At 41.1% G+C, this 17,976-nt stretch overlaps 1 protein-coding gene across 1 annotated transcript in view; it reads right to left on the reverse strand.

Moving 5' to 3' along the window:
• Nr6a1 (nuclear receptor subfamily 6 group A member 1) overlaps positions 1-17,976 on the reverse strand; it is a 148,543-nt gene that overhangs the window by 15,974 nt on the left and 114,593 nt on the right. Inside the window, exons 4-6 of the mRNA XM_005345955.3 lie at positions 15,179-15,421; positions 8,175-8,230; positions 844-998 (exon numbers count right to left, since the gene is read on the reverse strand). Of these exons, the coding sequence (XP_005346012.1) occupies positions 844-998; positions 8,175-8,230; positions 15,179-15,421 (454 nt within the window). The remainder of the gene's footprint in view (positions 1-843; positions 999-8,174; positions 8,231-15,178; positions 15,422-17,976) is intronic.

Consider the following 17,976-nt stretch of genomic DNA (forward strand, 5'->3'; position numbering starts at 1 on the left):
ATTATATTTCTGAGAAATCCTGTCTCAGAAAACAAAACAAACAAAAAGATTTATTTATTTATGTATATGAGTGTTCTGTCTGCATGTTTGCCTGCACTCCAAAAGAGGTCATCAGATTCCATTACAGATGGTTGTGAGCCACCATGTGGGTGCTGGGAATTGAATTCAGGACTTTTGAAAGAGCAGTCAGTGCTCTTAACCTCTGAGCCATCTCTCCAGAGATTTTAAGAAAATATCTTTAATTCTTGTCCTATATGAAAGATTCTGGGGCAAGGAGCCCTCCATTATAGCTAAAAGCTATACTTACAGCAATTAGCTAACTTAAGATAGCACAATTGCCTCAAGAGGTTTTTTAAAGATTTACTTATTTATTATGTATACAGTGTTCTGCCCGTGTGTGTGCCTGCAGGCCAGAAGAGGGCACAGATCTCATTATAGATGGTTGTGAGTCACCATGTGGTTGCTGGGAAATGAACTCAAGACCTCTGGTGAATAGCCAGTCTTCTTAACCGCTGAGCCATCTCTCTAGCCCCTGAGACTTTAATCTTCAGTTCCCCAATAACACTGACTCTCGTGAGTCAGAAAACCTGTGAACTCAGTTCTGTAAACAGTGTATTAAAATGTTATTCTGCAAACTGAAGCCTATGTAGGCACGCACAGAAGTTGTGCTTATCAGTCTGAAAAAGAGATTGATGACATTTTGTTTTGGTCTTGGAAGAAGCCTGGGCTTGTACCATCCTGGTCCCCAAGAGCCTGGCAGAGGAGCACTCAATCAGAAGTTCTTTGGAGGGCGACTTGCTGGGTGGTCCGCAGATGATGATATTGGGCTTGCCTTTAGTTTACCTGGATGACAATGTGGAGCCTGGCGAGGGCTGGTTGCTCTCTGAAGCCCTGTTCCCAGGGGAACTGTGGTCGCTGTCACCATGGTTGCTCCAGTGATTGGCTTCTTCCTCAAACTCTTGTCCAGACATGATTCTTTCAATCTCTTCTTCTGATATCTTTGACAAGAAATGGACACATGTTATATCTGATACTGTAGATACCTCCTGATCTGTCTGTAGGACACCAAGTTTATACTCCAGGTCTCTCAAACTCTTTGGAGTTCCTTGGCTATGCCCAGTATATCTGGACACAATCTTTGACTTTTCCCTTGCCCATTTACCCTACCTTCCAGTCACCAAGTCTATTCCTCAACTCTTGTCTTTGTGTCCTCACTTTCCTAACTGAAACTTCATTCTTCAATGACAATCTCCTATTTGCTCTACCCAATAATGAATATTATCTCCTTTGTAAAATTATCTAGCATTATTTACTATTCATAACTCTATGGATTCCGAGAAAAGAAGGGCAGCATCATGGTTAATAGTATAAATTCAGGAAGTATACCATCTTTTGTCAAATCCAGACTTCTGGAACAAACTTGGTAAAGTTACTGAATTATCTCACGTGAAGTATGTTCATTAGTTTAGTAGATAGAACAAAATCCCCACCTCACTGGATTCTTGAGGATTAATCAATTCAGATACTTAGAAAGGGGACTAGCAAGAATAACAATTAAAGAAGCACTGAGAATTACAATATCATCATCTTTGGGTTGCTTTGTTTGAGACAGGTCATGTTACAGTGCTCAGGATAGTCTTAAATTCCTAGGCTCAAGTAGTCCTTCTGCTTCAATCTTTCAAGTAGCTGAATCTATAGGAGTGTGTCACCAAACTGGGTTGTCATTGTTACAGAACACTCATAGTAACATATCATTAGAAGAAGTGTATAAGTGGGTATTAAGTACGTGGTGTTCACCTGGTAAGAACTGACATGTACTTTCACGTGGATTTTCTTTTTCCGGGCAGTGGTGGTGCACACCTTTAATCCCAGCATTTGGGAGACAGAGGCAGGCGCAGCTCTGTGAATTCAAGGTCAGCGTGGTCTACAGAGTAAGTTCCAGGACAGTCAGCCAGGATTATTTCACAAAGAAAACCTGCCTCCAAAAACCAAAAACCAAGCCAAACCAAGCAAACAAAAACAGAAAAAAAAAAAAAAAGAATATCACCTAGTCTATTACTCTATTAAATAAAACTTTGAAGAAATTACAGCTCACATAAGTCATACTGTGTGCACCTAGATGTGGTCAGGGGTATGAGGAAGAAACAGAAATATACTAGAACTTAGCCCAGTACTCTACAGGAAACTGTATCTTCTATACAGTTTCTAACTTAGTCAACACAGAGCAGACAGAGTAAGTGCTAAGGATTTTATATGATGTTTCTATGGAAACCGCAAAGTCCATTTTCTCCCAGGCTTGTTTGGTTCAGACCTGCATATGTATTTGCTCTAGCGGCCTTTAAGAAAACCCTGAACTGTCATGGTCATAAACAAAAGCTTTCAGAATGCAACACTACAGGAACAGTGAGATGGCTCAGCAGGGAATCGAGTTTGCCATTCCAGCCTGAGGACCTCAGTTCAACCCCTGGAAGCGATGTAAAGGTATAAGGAGAAAACAAACACCTCCAACAATGAACTGTGGTACTTGTGTGCCTGCATGCACACATCACACATGTGAGCACACAAGGGCACACATGTACAAACATATAAAATAATGATAATAATTTTTTAAATATTTATTTATTTATTATGTATAACTCCAAAAGAGGTCATCAGATTCCATTACAGATGGTTGTGAGCCACCATGTGGTTGCTGGGAATTGAACTCAGGACCTTTGGAAGAGTAGGCAATGCTCTTAACCACTGAGCCATCTCTCCAGCCCCATGATAATAATTTTTTTTAAATATTTATTTATTATGTATACAATATTCTGTGTGTATGCCTACAAGCCAGAAGAGGGCACCAGACCCCATACAGATGGTTGTGAGCCACCATGTGGTTGCTGGGAATTGAACTCAGGACCTTTGGAAGAGCAGGCAGTGCTCTTAACCTCTGAGCCATCTCTCCAGCCCCATGATAATAATTTTTTTAAAATTCATATATTATTCTCATTTATCCTGACTCTAGTTTCTGATCACTCCACTCCTCCCAGTAATAATACAGTTTTTTGTTTGTTTTTGTTTTTTTTGTTTTTTCTTCAAGACAGGATTTTTCTGTGTAACAGCTTTGGTTGTCCTGGAACTCATTCTGTAGACAAGGCTGGCCTTGAACTCACAGGGATTTGCCAGCCTCTGCCTCCCAAGAGCTGGGAATTAAAGACATGTGCTACCAGTGCCTGGCATAATAAAGTTTAAAAAAAAAAAGAACTGAACATTAATGAGAATATGGGACTAGGCAAGAAGGATTTAACTAGTAGATAAACAAAGGAGTTGGTCTGAAATTATTCGGTGTATACATTGAAATGGAGCAACTGTTTTTGAAAATTAAGTCATATATACACCAAAGAAACAAACTCCAGCTTTTCTCTTAATGATCCTTAGAACCCTGAAATTGTTGTCACTCGAGTGATGGTACTGACAGCAAGAATAGAGTGTGAAGACTTGGGCTGGGTGAAAAGAGCCAACCCATGAAGGCAGTTTACTCTACCTGGGAGTTGTGACTGTTTTCCCCTGTGGGCACCATGGGACAGTTAGCAATCACTGATACACTGACTACAGAGAGAACAGAACTTGTTGGAAATGCTTGACCTGGGTTCTAATTTCATTTGTTTTTCCTAGCCAGATGCTCCTGGGAGAGTCAAGTCACTTGAACTCTCTGTGCTTCAGCTTCTCTGCCTGCAAACAGAGGCAATATTACCCCTTTGTAGCTCATGACTATCCCATCAGAGGTAGAGCAGGGAAGTATACAGGTCAAAGTCAGACAGACTTGGGAGTTAACCCAAGATAAAGTTAAAAAACAGACAGAGAATAGATGCTTAATAAATGGAAAACTCCATCTCTCCTTGTTGTTTTTCGTGGGTTTTTGTTTGTTTGTTTGTTTTGTTTTGTTTTTGTTTTGAGACAGGGTTTCTCTGTAGCTTTGGAGCCTGTCCTAGAACTAGCTATTGTAGACCAGGCTAGCCTCAAACTCACAGAGATCCGCCTGTCCTCTGTCTCCTTGTTTTTATTAAGACTAGCTAAACACAGATGGGTAGTGATAGTGCACGCCTTTAATCCCAGCACTCAGGAAGCAGAGGCAGATGGGTGGATTCCTGTGAGTTTGTCTTTTATTCTTTTTATAATTTTATGTATATGAGTGCTCTATTCGCACGTCAAAAGAAGGCATCAGATCCCACAATAGATGGTTGTAAGCCACCAAGTGATTGCTGGGACTTGAACTCAGGACCCCTGGAAGAGCAGTCAGTGCTCTTAACCACTGAGTCATCTCTATAGCTGGTTGTGATGGTACTTGCTGGTAGAATTTGCTAAAGGAGACTGAGAAGGAAGACTACAAGGCCAGCCTGAGAGAAACCCTGTCTTGAAAAAAAGAATAGCCAAACACAACTGAGAACTTAAAGATCATAGCTCTAACACACTACCCATAAAAACCAAAATAATATGCTTAGCATAAAAACTCAAGCATAACTGGGTGGCGGAAGAACATGTCTTTAAACCCAGCACTCAGGACATAAATGTAGAAAGATCTCTGAGCTAGAGGACAGCCTGGTCTACAGAGTGAGTTCTAGGATGGACAGAGCTACACAGAGAAACCCTGTCTCAAAAAACCAAAACAACATCAACAACAAGAAAAACCCTCAAACACAGTAGCAGGTGAAAGGGCTTTTCTAACCACTGGTGCCTTCAGTTCTAAAGGAAACAGTAGGACCTGAGCGTCCCCTGGCAGGACACTAAGAATGCATTAGGTGCTACTATAGCAATAGTTCTCAACCTTTCTAATGCTTCAACCCCTTAATACAGTTGCTCGTGTTGTGTGAACCCACCAAATATAATTTGTTGCTACTTCATAACTGTGATTTTGCTACTGCTATGAATTGTAATATAAACATCTGTGTTTTCTGATACACAATCAACATAAACCAATTCTTTTGTTTATAGGCTATCAGGAAACAACCTGAAAAAAAATTTTTTTTTTTTTGTTATTTTGAGTCAGGGTTTTTCTGTGTAGCCCAGGCTGTCCTGGCACTCAGAGATTGCCTTCCTCTGCCTCCTAAATGTTGGGATTAAGGGCGCACCTCCCATATGAAAAGAAAATTTTAAGGAAACAATTCCACTTAGAATAGCATAAAAATGTAATAAAGTTAAGAGGATCAAAGACTTACACAGTGACAAGCACAAAACATTGTTAAAAGAAATTACACACTCAGCCAGGCATGGTGGCACACACCTTTAATCCCAGCACCTGGAAGACAGGGGCAAGTGGATCTCTGTGAGTTAGAGGCCAACCTGGTCTATAAAGTCTCAGGACAGCTAAGGCTGTTACATGGAGAAACCAGAGCTGTACACTTCCTGGTGTTAAAGCATACTACCGTGCTGCAGTAATCAAAACACTGGTGCAGACATATAGCTCAACAGAATAAAATAAAAGCCTACAATTACACTCAGAAATATATGGTCAAACAACCTTCAACAAAAGACTACACAGTGGGGAAAGAACAATCTCTTCAACTGACAGTGCCAGGCAAACGTTTGGCAGTCTCATGCATACAGGCAGGAGCAAAGAAAGAGAAAAAGAGAGTCCTCTTTTCTTATACTACACACAAAGATCAACTCAAAATCTGAAACTGTAAAATTCCTGGAGAAAAATAGAAGAAAAGTCTTCCAAGGTTGGTCTTAGCAATGATTTCATGGAAAAGACACCAAAAAAGCCCAAGCAACATGAGCTAAACTAGAAAAAAAAAAAAAAAAAAAAAAAAACAAAACAGGCTGTGCAGCCAACAAACCACCATCCCTTCAAAGCAGCCTATGAAATTAGAGGGAAGAAGTTAGCATCTGGAACATGGTGAATTCAAGAGGTAGAGTTTTCGATTATAAAAGATACAAACTGCTGAGGACACTGATATACACTTAAAGATTGAGAGAGCTCAGTGAGTAAAGTGTTTGCTGAGCCAGAGAGAGATCTGAACACAGACCCCAGTGTTCACAGAAAAGCCAGGCAAAGCGATGTATACTGGTATCTCAGTGCCGAGGAGCGGGCAGACAGGTGCATACTGAGGACTCTGGCCAGCCTGTCTAGGAGCAATGGCAAACCTGAGGTTTAGTGAAAGACCTTGTCTCAAAAAATAAGGCAGAGAACAAATAGAGACATCCCAATACCAATCTCTGCCCTCCACAAGTAACTATATGGATGACAGCACCCACACCCCACATATCACACACACACACACACACACACACACACACACACACACAATCACATGCTGTTTTCAGACCAGACTGAAATAAATTATTTTTCAAGAGAAAAATTTTTCAACATGAATAAAAATGTTTGATTAAACAAATCAAAACAGTAAAATTAGGAGTTTTACACAAATATATACACATTGATTTAGTACATGCTGTGTACCCACGCAGAGGACATAACTCAGATTTCTTATCTTTCATTTGTTTATACTTAATTGGAGAAATCCTTTAATTTGCTTATGAACTCTCTCTTGGCTCTCTTTCTGCCTTCTGATCTATGCTGTCATTGTCCTACTTCAAACTATTACCTGACTCTTCTTTGTTTGTTTATTTGCTTGTTTTCTTCAAGACAGGGTTTCTCTGTAGCTTTGGAACTCACTTGGTAGACCAGGTTGGCCATGAACTCTGTCTCCCGAGTGCTGGGATTAAAGCCACTGGGCTACATCAATCTCGTTCGTTGAATAGGCTTCTGCAAACCCATTTTAAACCATTTCCATTAATTTTTTTTCTAAAATGCAAATTTGTATATGACACTCTCCCTGTTTATAACTGTTAAGTGATTGCTTCTTGGTACACAGCAAAAATTTGTAAAACTGATCCTGGTTCCTCATGTGCTTGAGGATTATTTTGATGGGTGGGTCATAAAATAGACCCAATTTTCTAGACTCTAGGGGCCCTTCTGCTTGCTAGTAGGAACAGGAGGTGTAGGATGGCCCCATAAAGGCTTTACATATGAGCCCATGGCCAAAGACAGCTGAGGCCCCTCCTTAGAGAACTAATAGAAATTCAAGGATTCTACCTTACTTCTTACCGTGCTACTGGCATGTGCCAAGTGCTCCAGCTTCAGTGAACTACCTCCCTGTGATTTTTTTTAAAGGATCTGTCTTTAGGCCATTCCAGTCTATTCTGTGTAGCTTTGATAAATGATGTGTACCTTTTCAACACAACTACTTCTTCCTTCCCCTTCAAGGATAAGTTCAAAAGTACCTTAAGGAACACTTTCATGAGTGTCTCCAGCCTCTACATCTTCTCTAACTCTCAGTGTACTGTGTCTATTTAGTATCTGTATGTCTCATTAGACTGAGACCACAGTAGTAGGAACTTGGTAAATGCCCATGGAAAGGAGTGGAGTAGGAAGACTATTATTACTATTTTATATGAACAACAGCCAGGTGGTGGCGGCATACACCTTTAATCCCAGCACTGGGGAGGAAGAGACAGGTGTGATGGGGAACCTCCTTCAGCCAATGGCCTTTGAGAGGCTAGACCAGGTGGGCATGGAAATAAGTGACTGCTCGGCCTCTTCCACACCTGTTTCCTGTTTCCTCATTGTGACCCTTTGAGTTTCCCCTTTAATAAAGAAAAACCTTAGAAGACCCTATTCAGAGCGAGTGTGGGATTATTTGATTAACATTCCCCCATCTGATGCATTCTGCTTCACAGGTGGATCTCTTTGAGTTTGAGGCCAACCTGGTCTACAAAGTAAGTTCTGAGGCAGCCAGAGCTGTTACACAGAGAAACCCTGTTTCAACTCCACACCCACAAAAAAAACACACACACAGAAAGGGGGGGGGAGGGAGGGAGGGAGAGAGAGAATATGATTGTTGCTAATTTCTGCCAGGCTAAGTTACCTATAACTAAGTTATTGATCAAAGGGGAAAAAATATTTCTCTGGATGGTTTGGAACCAGAACTGAGTTCATGACCTGTGAAATTCTTAGGAAGGATTAAGGGATCATAAGAAGAGCTTTAGACTTTAAACTTTCAGACTCTATACACAGCTTTACAGAAGTGAAAGCCAAAATAGCAGGAGAGAGACTCAAGGTGAACAGCTACAGGAACGTTTGGAGCACTAAGCTTCCAGATCACACTAAGAGAGTGGGTGCAAGAACTCACCTGAACTGGCCCAATGCTCTTATTCCGGCCTCCAGGCATGCCATCCTCTCTGATAGCTAGAAGGAAATATAAGACAGTCAGAAGCATACTCACAGTCATTTAAAAATGAAAATTGACCAGCCTGGTCTACAAGAGCTAGTTCCAGGACAGGCTCCAAAACCACAGAGAAACCCTGTCTCGAAAAACCAAAAAAAAAAAAAAAAAAAAAAAAAATGAAAAGGAAGCCAAGCCGGGCGGTGGTGGCGCACGCCTTTAATCCCAGCACTCGGGAGGCAGAGGCAGGCAGATCTCTGTGAATTCCAGGCCAGCCTGGTCTACAAGAGCTAGTTCCAGGAGAGGCTTCAAAGCTTCAGAGAAACCCTGTCTCAAAAATTAAAAAAAAAAAAAAAAAGAAAAGAAAAAAAGAAAACTTATCTGTACCAGCACTAGGGAGGCAGAGGCAGGCTGATGTATGTGCATTTGGGGCCAGCCTGGTCTACTACATAGTGAGTTCCAGGACAGTCAAAGCCACATAGTGAAACCCTGTCTTAATTGCGCACGCACGAGCACGCGCACGCGCGCACACACACACATACAAAACTTACCTCGCTAAAAGTATAATGTAGTAAATGATGAAGCCAAGATCAAAACACAGGCCATTCTGGACACACAGTACACATTATTGCTGTAAGTTGGCCATAAGCAGCAGATGCTTTTGTGCCTCCAAGGTAGTGGATGTATACTGCATATATTGTACACATTCAAGATGTCCAACAAAAATGGAACATTGTTAACAAGTAACAGTTACAAATATCCCACAAGAAAGGGATATTTCTGAGGGACATTTTAGTGTGTGTGTGAACGAATAGTTGCATTTTAAAATAAAATATATTTTATTCTTTGCCCAAGTTTAATGTAAAGGATTGGAACAGCACTCTACTACCCAGGTAGATGCACATATGGCTTTTGATGTTGAGTTTTTATTAATCGCAATGTTTACCTTACTAGTTTCTCATTACAAAAGCAGGAAATTGAAGCTGAAGGAACTTACTTAGTATTTTCTTATTTTATATATATATGAGTATCTTGCCTACTTGTGTGTACCCATGTGTGACTGGTGTCCACAGGTCAGAAGAGGGAGTCAGATCCCAGGAACTAGTTATGAATGTTTGTGATTTACCGTGTGGGGCCTGGGTGCCATCCAGATCCCCTGCAGGAGCAGCTAATGTTCTTAAACACCAAGCCATTTATCTAGTTATCTAGTCCCCAAATGATTCTTAGGTTGTAGGTTTGTTGTTACTGTATGTTTAAATTTTAGAATTTATCTCTATGCATATGGGTATTTTGCCTGCATATGACTGTGCACTATGTGCCAGGTGCCTAGTAAGGCCAGCAGAGGGTGCTGGATACCCTGGGATACCTTAAGAAACCTGTAAGCTGCCCAAACCAGAACCCAACACTGCACTTAGAAATCATGTTTTGGGGCTGGAGAGATGGCTCAGTGGTTAAGAGCACTGACTGCTCTCCCAGAGAACCAAGATTCAATTCCCAGCACCCACAAGGCAGACAGCTGACAACTTTCTGTTACAGTTCCAGGGAATCTGACATCTTCATACCAAAAGCAGATAAAAATAAAGTTAAATAAATACTGAAAAGAAAGAAATCATGTTTCAATTGTTTTCTCCAAATTGTAACAACCCTTTAGTCTTTGTCTTCGTGACCTTGACACTTTCCTCTAGTGTGTTACATTGTCGCTTCCTACCATGTTAGTTATTTTGAAAAACAATCTTCTAGCTGGAGGGGGTGGTTTATGTCTTTAATCCCAGCACTACAGAGGCAGAGACAGAGGCAGGTTCATCTCTGTGATATCTAGGCCAGCCTGATCTACAGAGTGAGTTCCAAGATAGCCAGAGCTACACAGAGAAACCTTGTCTGGAAAAATCAAAAACAGAGAAAGTAAAAATTAGAAAAAATTAAAAAAAATTATGTCAATAAGGGCTCCTAAATTTTCTCATGAGTATTCTGATAATGAACCCTCCCTCCCTCGACTCTCATCTCTGTGTGTGCCAGTGCTAGTCTTGGCATTCTTCTTACCAGGGTAAATTATACTGGTGTTCTTACTAGTGATGCTAACTATGGTGGAGGGTAGTTTTACTTGACACAAGCTAAAGTCACAAGCTAAGAGTCACCCAGGTGATACTGATTTTGAAGGCATGAAGGGGTCATGGAGAACAGCTGAAGCTTGGCATTGTGAGAGGCCACTGGTAAAGCTGCAGTCTCAGTAGCACTTGAAAGCCCAGGATTGAATGGGTCATGCTGAGATGTTGAGGCTTGGCACCACGAAGAGGCTATTGATGAAAAGTGCAGCCCATCTACAGTAGAGACCCCAGGGTTGGAGATGCTGCCAAAAACAGTAGCAGCAGTGAAGAGGATCCTGCCTGAGCTCTGCAAAGGGCAGAGCTGGAGAACTGACCCAAGTCCTTTGGAAAAACCCCGAAGATCATGAGTGGATCCCAGACATTAGACAGTACTCTACACTCTTGGGAGTTTGATTTTGCTTGGATTTGATTGTGACTATGCCTTGGTTCTTCCCTCTTGAAGTAAGAAAGATTTTAACTTAATTTTTACTTTTATAGGTGTCCACATCTTTAAGACTTTGGATTTTTAGAAATTGGATATTTTAGAAATACTTAACTTTAATGTGTTTGAATCTGTAATGACTGTGGAACTTTTAAAGTTATTTATGTCTTTTTGTTTTGTTTTTTGAGACAGGATTTCTTTGTGTAGCCCTGGCCATCCTTGAACCAGTTCTACAGACTGCCCTCAAACAGAGATCCTACTACCTCTGCCTCCCAACAAGGAGTCCCGATGGGTGTTGTGGCGCTATTTATGTTTTTAATATGAAAACTTGGGGATGAATGAGAAAAAGAAAAGTGTGTTTGTGTTTCAGGTTGACAAGGGGTCAATTGTGCTGGACAACTTAGGTCAACTTTACACAAGCAAGTCATTTGAAAGGAGGGAACCTCAGCTGAGAAAATGCTTCCATAGGATCAGGCTGTAGGCTAGCCTATAGGACATTTTTTAAATCAGTGATTGAATGGAAACAGCCCAGCCATGTGGATGGTGCCACCTCTAGGCTGGTGGCCCTAGGTTCTGTAATAAAGTAGGCTGAACAAGCCAGTAAGCAGCACTCCTCCATGGCCTCTGCATTAGCTCCTGCCTCCAGGTTCCTGCCCCAACTTCCTTCATTGATAAACAGTGATATGGAATTAGAAATCAAATAAAATAAACCCTTTCCTTCCAACTTATCTTTTGGTCCTGGTGTTTCATTGCAACAACAGAAACCTTGACTAAGACACTAACCTTCATCACATTCTGGCTGAAGTAAATTCTCCATGGAAACAATTTCCTTTTGAGTTAAACTTCAATAGTTTAAACCAGTGCTCACTTCTGTTGGATCCCTATAGGGGATCTCAGCTGCAAGTCAGTACTGTGGTGTTGTACACTGGATTTCTTTCATAAGGAAGAAATAAACTTCTGTTTATTCAGCTAGTTATTTATATTAATAAGCATGCGTAGACTTATTTCTGAGCCTATGAACAAATCTAGAGATATTCTGTTAGAACAACTGTGGTTACCGGGAGCTCTCAGGTTGATTTCTGTGCCTTTCACTGTGCCCTGTGTGCTCACTCATATACTCATGCACATGCTTGCTCTTGTTTATTTATTAAGTGTATGTGGGTACCTGTGAAGGTCAGAAAAGAGACATGGATCTCCCAGAGATGGAGTTAAAGGTGTTTGTGAGCACCTGGCTGGGTGCTGGGATCCAGACTCTGGTTCTCTGCAAGACCTCTTCACCATGAAGTCATTTCTTCAGGTTTTCACCCCATCACCTCTCCTATTTTCAAGTACTCTAAAACTCTTCATGATTGTATTTTTCTTGTTCCAGCCCTGAATTCAACTATTTCCCCATGGAGACCTTACTGGTGTGTGTGTGTGGGGGTCCTTCTGTCTATGTGTTGCTATTATTGGTTAATGAATAAAGAACTGCTTTGAGCCTATGGCAGGGAAGAACAGAAGAGCTAATGGGCCAAGCAGTGATTTAATTAATACAGTTTCTGTGGATTATTTTGGGTCCAAGCTAGCCAGGCGGCCGGGAACCAACAAGCAGCCTTCCTCCAACACCTTACTCTTTTTATTGACACTTAAAACAGATTCTGGGTACTGGCTGTGTCTAGCCTCATGTAGGTGTTAGGGTTTATAGAAATACATGTATGGACACTAAGTCACATACACCCCACACATTTTCTATTGTCCAGACACCAGTCCCATATTAATATATCTGACTCTGATATTCATTTTAGCCTTTCCTAATTAATAACTCCTTTGTCAAATATATTTATTTGCCTATTCAACCACAGTATTCAATTAAAAGAGACAGAATTCCTAACATATAACCTTGAGAGAAACAATGTTACAAATCAGAATGCTTTGTTTGTATACAATTGTTTTTATCCTTACACTTACAATATCAGTCAAACGCTGTTTTCCAAGGCCAGCTCCCTTCTTCCCTAGCGCCTCAGTGTGGTTATGTGATTCATTTTAAAACCAGCTAGATGAGTCCATCACACTGTTGACTTCATCTCTCCACCCACTTCCTCCACATCAACACATATGGCTTGACTAGCTTTTTATATCCAGTAAAAGTCACTTTTTATAATGTACAGTTCTATGGCTTTTGACAAGTAAAATTATTCATTACCAGTCATGAAAGTTTCAGAGAGTATCTCTTACTTCCTAAATAGTCCCACAGCAAGTCTAATCTAGCCCTGCTTTCTTTCTTTTTTTTTTTTTTTTTTTTTTTTTTTTTGGTTTTTCGAGACAGGGTTTCTCTGTGGCTTTGGAGCCTGTCCTGGAACTAGCTCTTGTAGACCAGGCTGGTCTCGAACTCACAGAGATCCGCCTGCCTCTGCCTCCCAAGTGCTGGGATTAAAGGCGTGCGCCACCACCGCCCGGCTCTTAGCCCTGCTTTCTCAAGACCAACCAGAAGTGGGCAGGGTTTTCCCTCAGCATCCTTCCCTAGGCTACTAAGCCAGCTTCAAGGAAGCAAACCAGGCAACTCTCTGACCTAAGTGTCACAGTCTCTGGGCTGTAAGAGCTTTCAGGAGTTATAAAGTATGGTTCTTCTTCCCAAAAACAAAAAACAGGTGAGTTTAGATGGAAGTTCAGAATCCTACATGCCAAATGAATAACCAAGATAATCAATCTGTGTATGCAGTCAAGAAGGTATCCCACAACTTAGCAGGGACTTAGCACTCACAGACCCTGGGCAATGAAGGAAAATGAGAAAAGTGTAGTATAAAGCCAAATCAGGGTGAAGGCAGAAAAACAGTATTGCTCTGAAATTGGTAACTGGCAAGGATTTCTGTAAGAGATGAAAATACTGGGGAAGAGAATGAACTTCCAAGTAGAAAAACAAACTTGAGGACATGTGGAATGGCATCTGGTCCCAAGTTCCTGCTCTGGCAAGAGAAGCTACAAAGACAGGCAGGGGACAAACCTAGCAACACTTCAAATACCCTCCTATGGCATTTGTTTAACATGCAGCAAGCACACGGTATTCTAATATGCAAACAGCTATGCCACACAGGAGATTTGTGGAACACTATACTGCTTCTGTGATTAGGCACAGCTCTGCTTAATAACACATTGTAACTTCAAAATTATTAACTATCACCATACTCACCCCTCGGCTCCATGTGTAAACTGGGAGTAAGAGTCAATAGGACAACACACACAAAGTAAAGAAGAGTTTACAGCACCTACACCTAAGTGTTCAATGTTAGTTCTGCAAATACACTGTAGGACACCTAATCTAAATGTCCTTAAATAACCCTCTTACCTTTCTTTCTTTCTTTCTTTCTTTCTTTCTTTCTTTCTTTCTTTCTTTCTTTCTTTCTTTCTTTCTTTCTGATTTATTGTATGCGTGTGTATGGTGGGTTATACATGCCACAGCACACCTGTGGAGGTCAGAGGACAACTATCAGGAGCTGATTTACTCCTTCCTTCCGGCATATGGGTTACAGTAACTGAACACAGGTTGTCAGGCTCGGTGCCAGGCACCTTTACCTCCTGAGCCCTCTTACCAGGCCCCTCTCACCTTTCAATAGTAAAGCTCTCAAATATCCTTCATTTTTACCTTTTCCCCCGAGTTTGGTTTTTCATCATCATTTCTAACTCCTCAAAAATAAATCATTAGAGGCCTAGAGAGATGGTTCAGTGGTTATGAGCACTGCTGGTTTTGAAGAGAATCTGAGTTCAATTCTAGGTTTGGTACCCAGCACCCATATGGTGGCTCACAAATGTCTGTAACTCCAGTTGCACAGGATCTGATGCCCTTTTCTGAGTTCCACAGGTTCCTCTGTGCATAGAAGCAGTGCCCACTCTCTCCAGGGCCCTTCTGGGCATTTCTAACAACTTCTTAGTTGGTTTCCTCTACTCAACTTTCAAAGCTCCATAGAGTCAGTTTATTCATGTTGCTTTAGGGTAAGAGCTCCCAGAAAACTTCTCAATAAATGTCAAACTCTTTATCTTCCTAGACAAAACTTCTTTTATTTATTTATTTGTTTGTTTGTTTATTTATTTATTTTGCTTTTTCGAGACAGGGTTTCTCTATGGTTTTGGAGCCTGTCCTGGAACTAGCTCTATAGACCAGGCTGGTCTCGAACTCACAGAGATCCACCTGGCTCTGCCTCCCGAGTGCTGGGATTAAAGGCGTGCGCCACCATCGCCCGGCTAGACAAAACTTCTAAATAAATCTTGTGTCTGAGTATGTCATGTTTCTAGCAAAAGGACATCAAGTCCTACTTCATGCCTTTCCAATTAAATTCCTGTCATTAGTCCCTGAAAAAGTTGGTGGACTATATATAGTGCATGCATACGGAAAAAAATAACTAAAAAGTTTAATAGTTACAGATGAGGGGACAGATGAAGGGTAGCAGAGAGAGCCCTAAGCACCAGCTTACCCTTCCTGTTCATGCCCATCTGGAGACACTTGAGCAAGCGGCAGTACTGGCACCTGTTCCTCTGCTTCCGGGACATGACACAGTTCTTATCACGACTGCACCGATACACACGCTTGTTGCAGATACTCCTCTTGAAAAAGCCTTTGCAGCCCTCACAGGAGATGATCCCATAGTGCAAGCCTGTAGCACGATCCCCACAAATAAGACAGGTTCGTTGTTCAGCTCGATCATCTGGAACAGAAACTGAACATGTACAAGTTAGAGCGCTGTGGAAACAATGGGGTTATGCTCACAGTTCCTAAAACCTTCAGCCCTGCTCTGAGTAAATCAAAAATACCACCAACTTCAGGCTAACTGGAAAGTCACTGAAGTGTCTTCTCCAACCTCATCTGTTAGCCTTTGGGAAAGAGTTGTTTTGCCAAGTAAATGCTAACAATGTTCTTTTTGTTTTGTTTTTCAAAATAATGTTTCTCTGTATAGTCCTGGCTGTTCTAGAACTTGCTGTGTAGACTAAACTAGCCTCAAACTCAGAGATCTGCCTGTCTCTGCCTCAAAAGTGCTGGGATTAAAAGGTGTGTGTGTGCCGCCGCCGCCACCTAGCTTGTGTTCTTAATCTATTTTTTTTTTGGTTTTTCGAGACAGGGTTTCTCTGTGGCTTTGGAGCCTGTCCTGGAACTAGTTCTGTAGACCAGGCTGGCCTCAAACTCACAGAGATCCGCCTGCCTCTGCCTCCCGTGTGCTGGGATTAAAGGCGTGTGCCACCATTGCCCGGCTTTCTTTTCTTTTCTTTTTTTTTTTTTTTGTGTGTGTTCTTAATCTATTAACTCTGTTCTTCCTCTGTATTATTCCTAAAACAGAGCGAAGAAAATGGGCTTATATAAGCGCTTTAAAGTCAAGACCAAAGTTCAGAAGATGTAGCACTCAGGAGGCAGAGGCAGGTGGATCTCTGTGAGTTCGAGGTCAGCCTGGTCTACAAGAACTAACTCCTGGACAGGCCCTAAAACTACAGTGAAACCCTGTCTGGAAGAAAAAAAAAAAAAAAAAGAAAAGAAAAAAGAAAGAAAAAGAAGAAACAGACTTCCTCACTGACAGCGTGGGATCCTCTAGCCCCTAAATGGGCACGTGATTTCTAGGTCAAAGTACCTTATGCATGACCCTTGTTAAACAAACAAACAAACAAACAAACAAACAAAAAACCTTGTTTAGGGGCTGGAGAAACGGCCCAGTGCATAAGAGAACAGGCTGCTCTTCCAGAGGTCCTGAGTTCAATTCCCAGCACCCACATGGTGGCTCACAGCCATCTCGTAACTGTCATGCCTTCTTTCTGGTGTGCAGATGTATATGCAGACAAGAACATATATATATATATATCCTAAACAAACAAACAAATAAATAAACAAATCTTAAAAAAAGAAATTACTTTGAATAAAATACTGTTGTGTTGAATGTTGCTTCTCCAAACTTCTACTAAAGACAGTTACAAACAGATCCAGAGCTCAGTCACTGTTTCCATGGACATGGAACTACTCAGATTCAGAATGTCAAATTCAAAAGAAACACTGAGAATGCTAAGGCAGCTGATAAAGTGGGCTAGAAGACTGCACCCACTTTATCAGCTGTATCAGTGTTTCAGAGCACGCCTGACATGCATCTGTTTAGATAGATCTATGTATTCATCTTCACATCATTTACAAGAAACAAAAAGGCCAGTGAGAACAAAGAAATTTAAAAGTGTGGTCATTAATCTGACTAGAACTGTACAAGCTTTTTTTACTCTTGTTTCATAAAAGTGGCAGGACCTTTTAGTTACATCACATCTAACCAAAGTTACTTTGAAGACAAATTTCAGAGAATTAACAGTAACATCTGGTGTCATGTCCACCATGAAAAAAGTGTATTTTTGTTCTGAGTTCTGAAATTTGAATCTAGGGCTCCCCTTTCTTATTTGTTTGTTTGTTAAATACATACTTGCTAAACTAAACAGGCAAAGCCTTGGATATGTAACCTCTATCCCCAGCATACCAAGTAGTTGAGATAAAATAATATCCTATTCTTTTGAATAAATGTCTAAATGGGTAAGCAGTATGACTTAGTGAAGTGTTTTCAAAATTACAAGTTATAAAAACACAGCATTGTAACTTTTTTGAAAAAGAAAAAAGAAAATGTCAGGTGGAAAATGATGAAAAAAAAAACACCCAACTCTGAATACCTCCCCTCCCCTTTCTTTCAAGACAGGGTTTCTCTTTGTAGCCCTGGCTGTCCTACCTAGAACTGGCTCTGTAGACTACACTATCCTTGAATTCAGAGATCTGCCTGCTCTGCCTCCTGAGTGCTGGAATTAAAGGTGAGCACCACCACCACCACCACCACCACCTGGATTCCAACATTGACTTCTAGACTTCCATATACATGTACATGCACAGACATATATTATATATGTATATATATAGACACATACACACTATAAACAAGTATACACACATATACCACATACACATGCATATACATAAAATAGAATGTGTTATAAGTGTAAAAACATTGTTAGATTTGTGTCAGTTAAAGCATGCACATTTATTCGTATGCACACTGCTTGTGTTCATTGTTTGTGTAGGAGGCTACTACATCCCAATGAGCACTGTATCAAGTATTAAACAGTTCAAAATATATTGACCTAGTGTTTAAAACTGAAGCTGGGAGCCGGGCGATGGTGGCACAAGCCTTTAATCCCAGCACTCGGGAGGCAGAGGCAGGCGGATCTGTGAGTTCGAGACCAGCCTGGTCTACAAGAGCTAGTTCCA

The sequence above is a fragment of the Microtus ochrogaster genome, chromosome 4 (genome assembly GCF_000317375.1).
Source record: "Microtus ochrogaster isolate Prairie Vole_2 chromosome 4, MicOch1.0, whole genome shotgun sequence".
Classification (NCBI taxonomy): Eukaryota; Metazoa; Chordata; class Mammalia; order Rodentia; family Cricetidae; genus Microtus; species Microtus ochrogaster.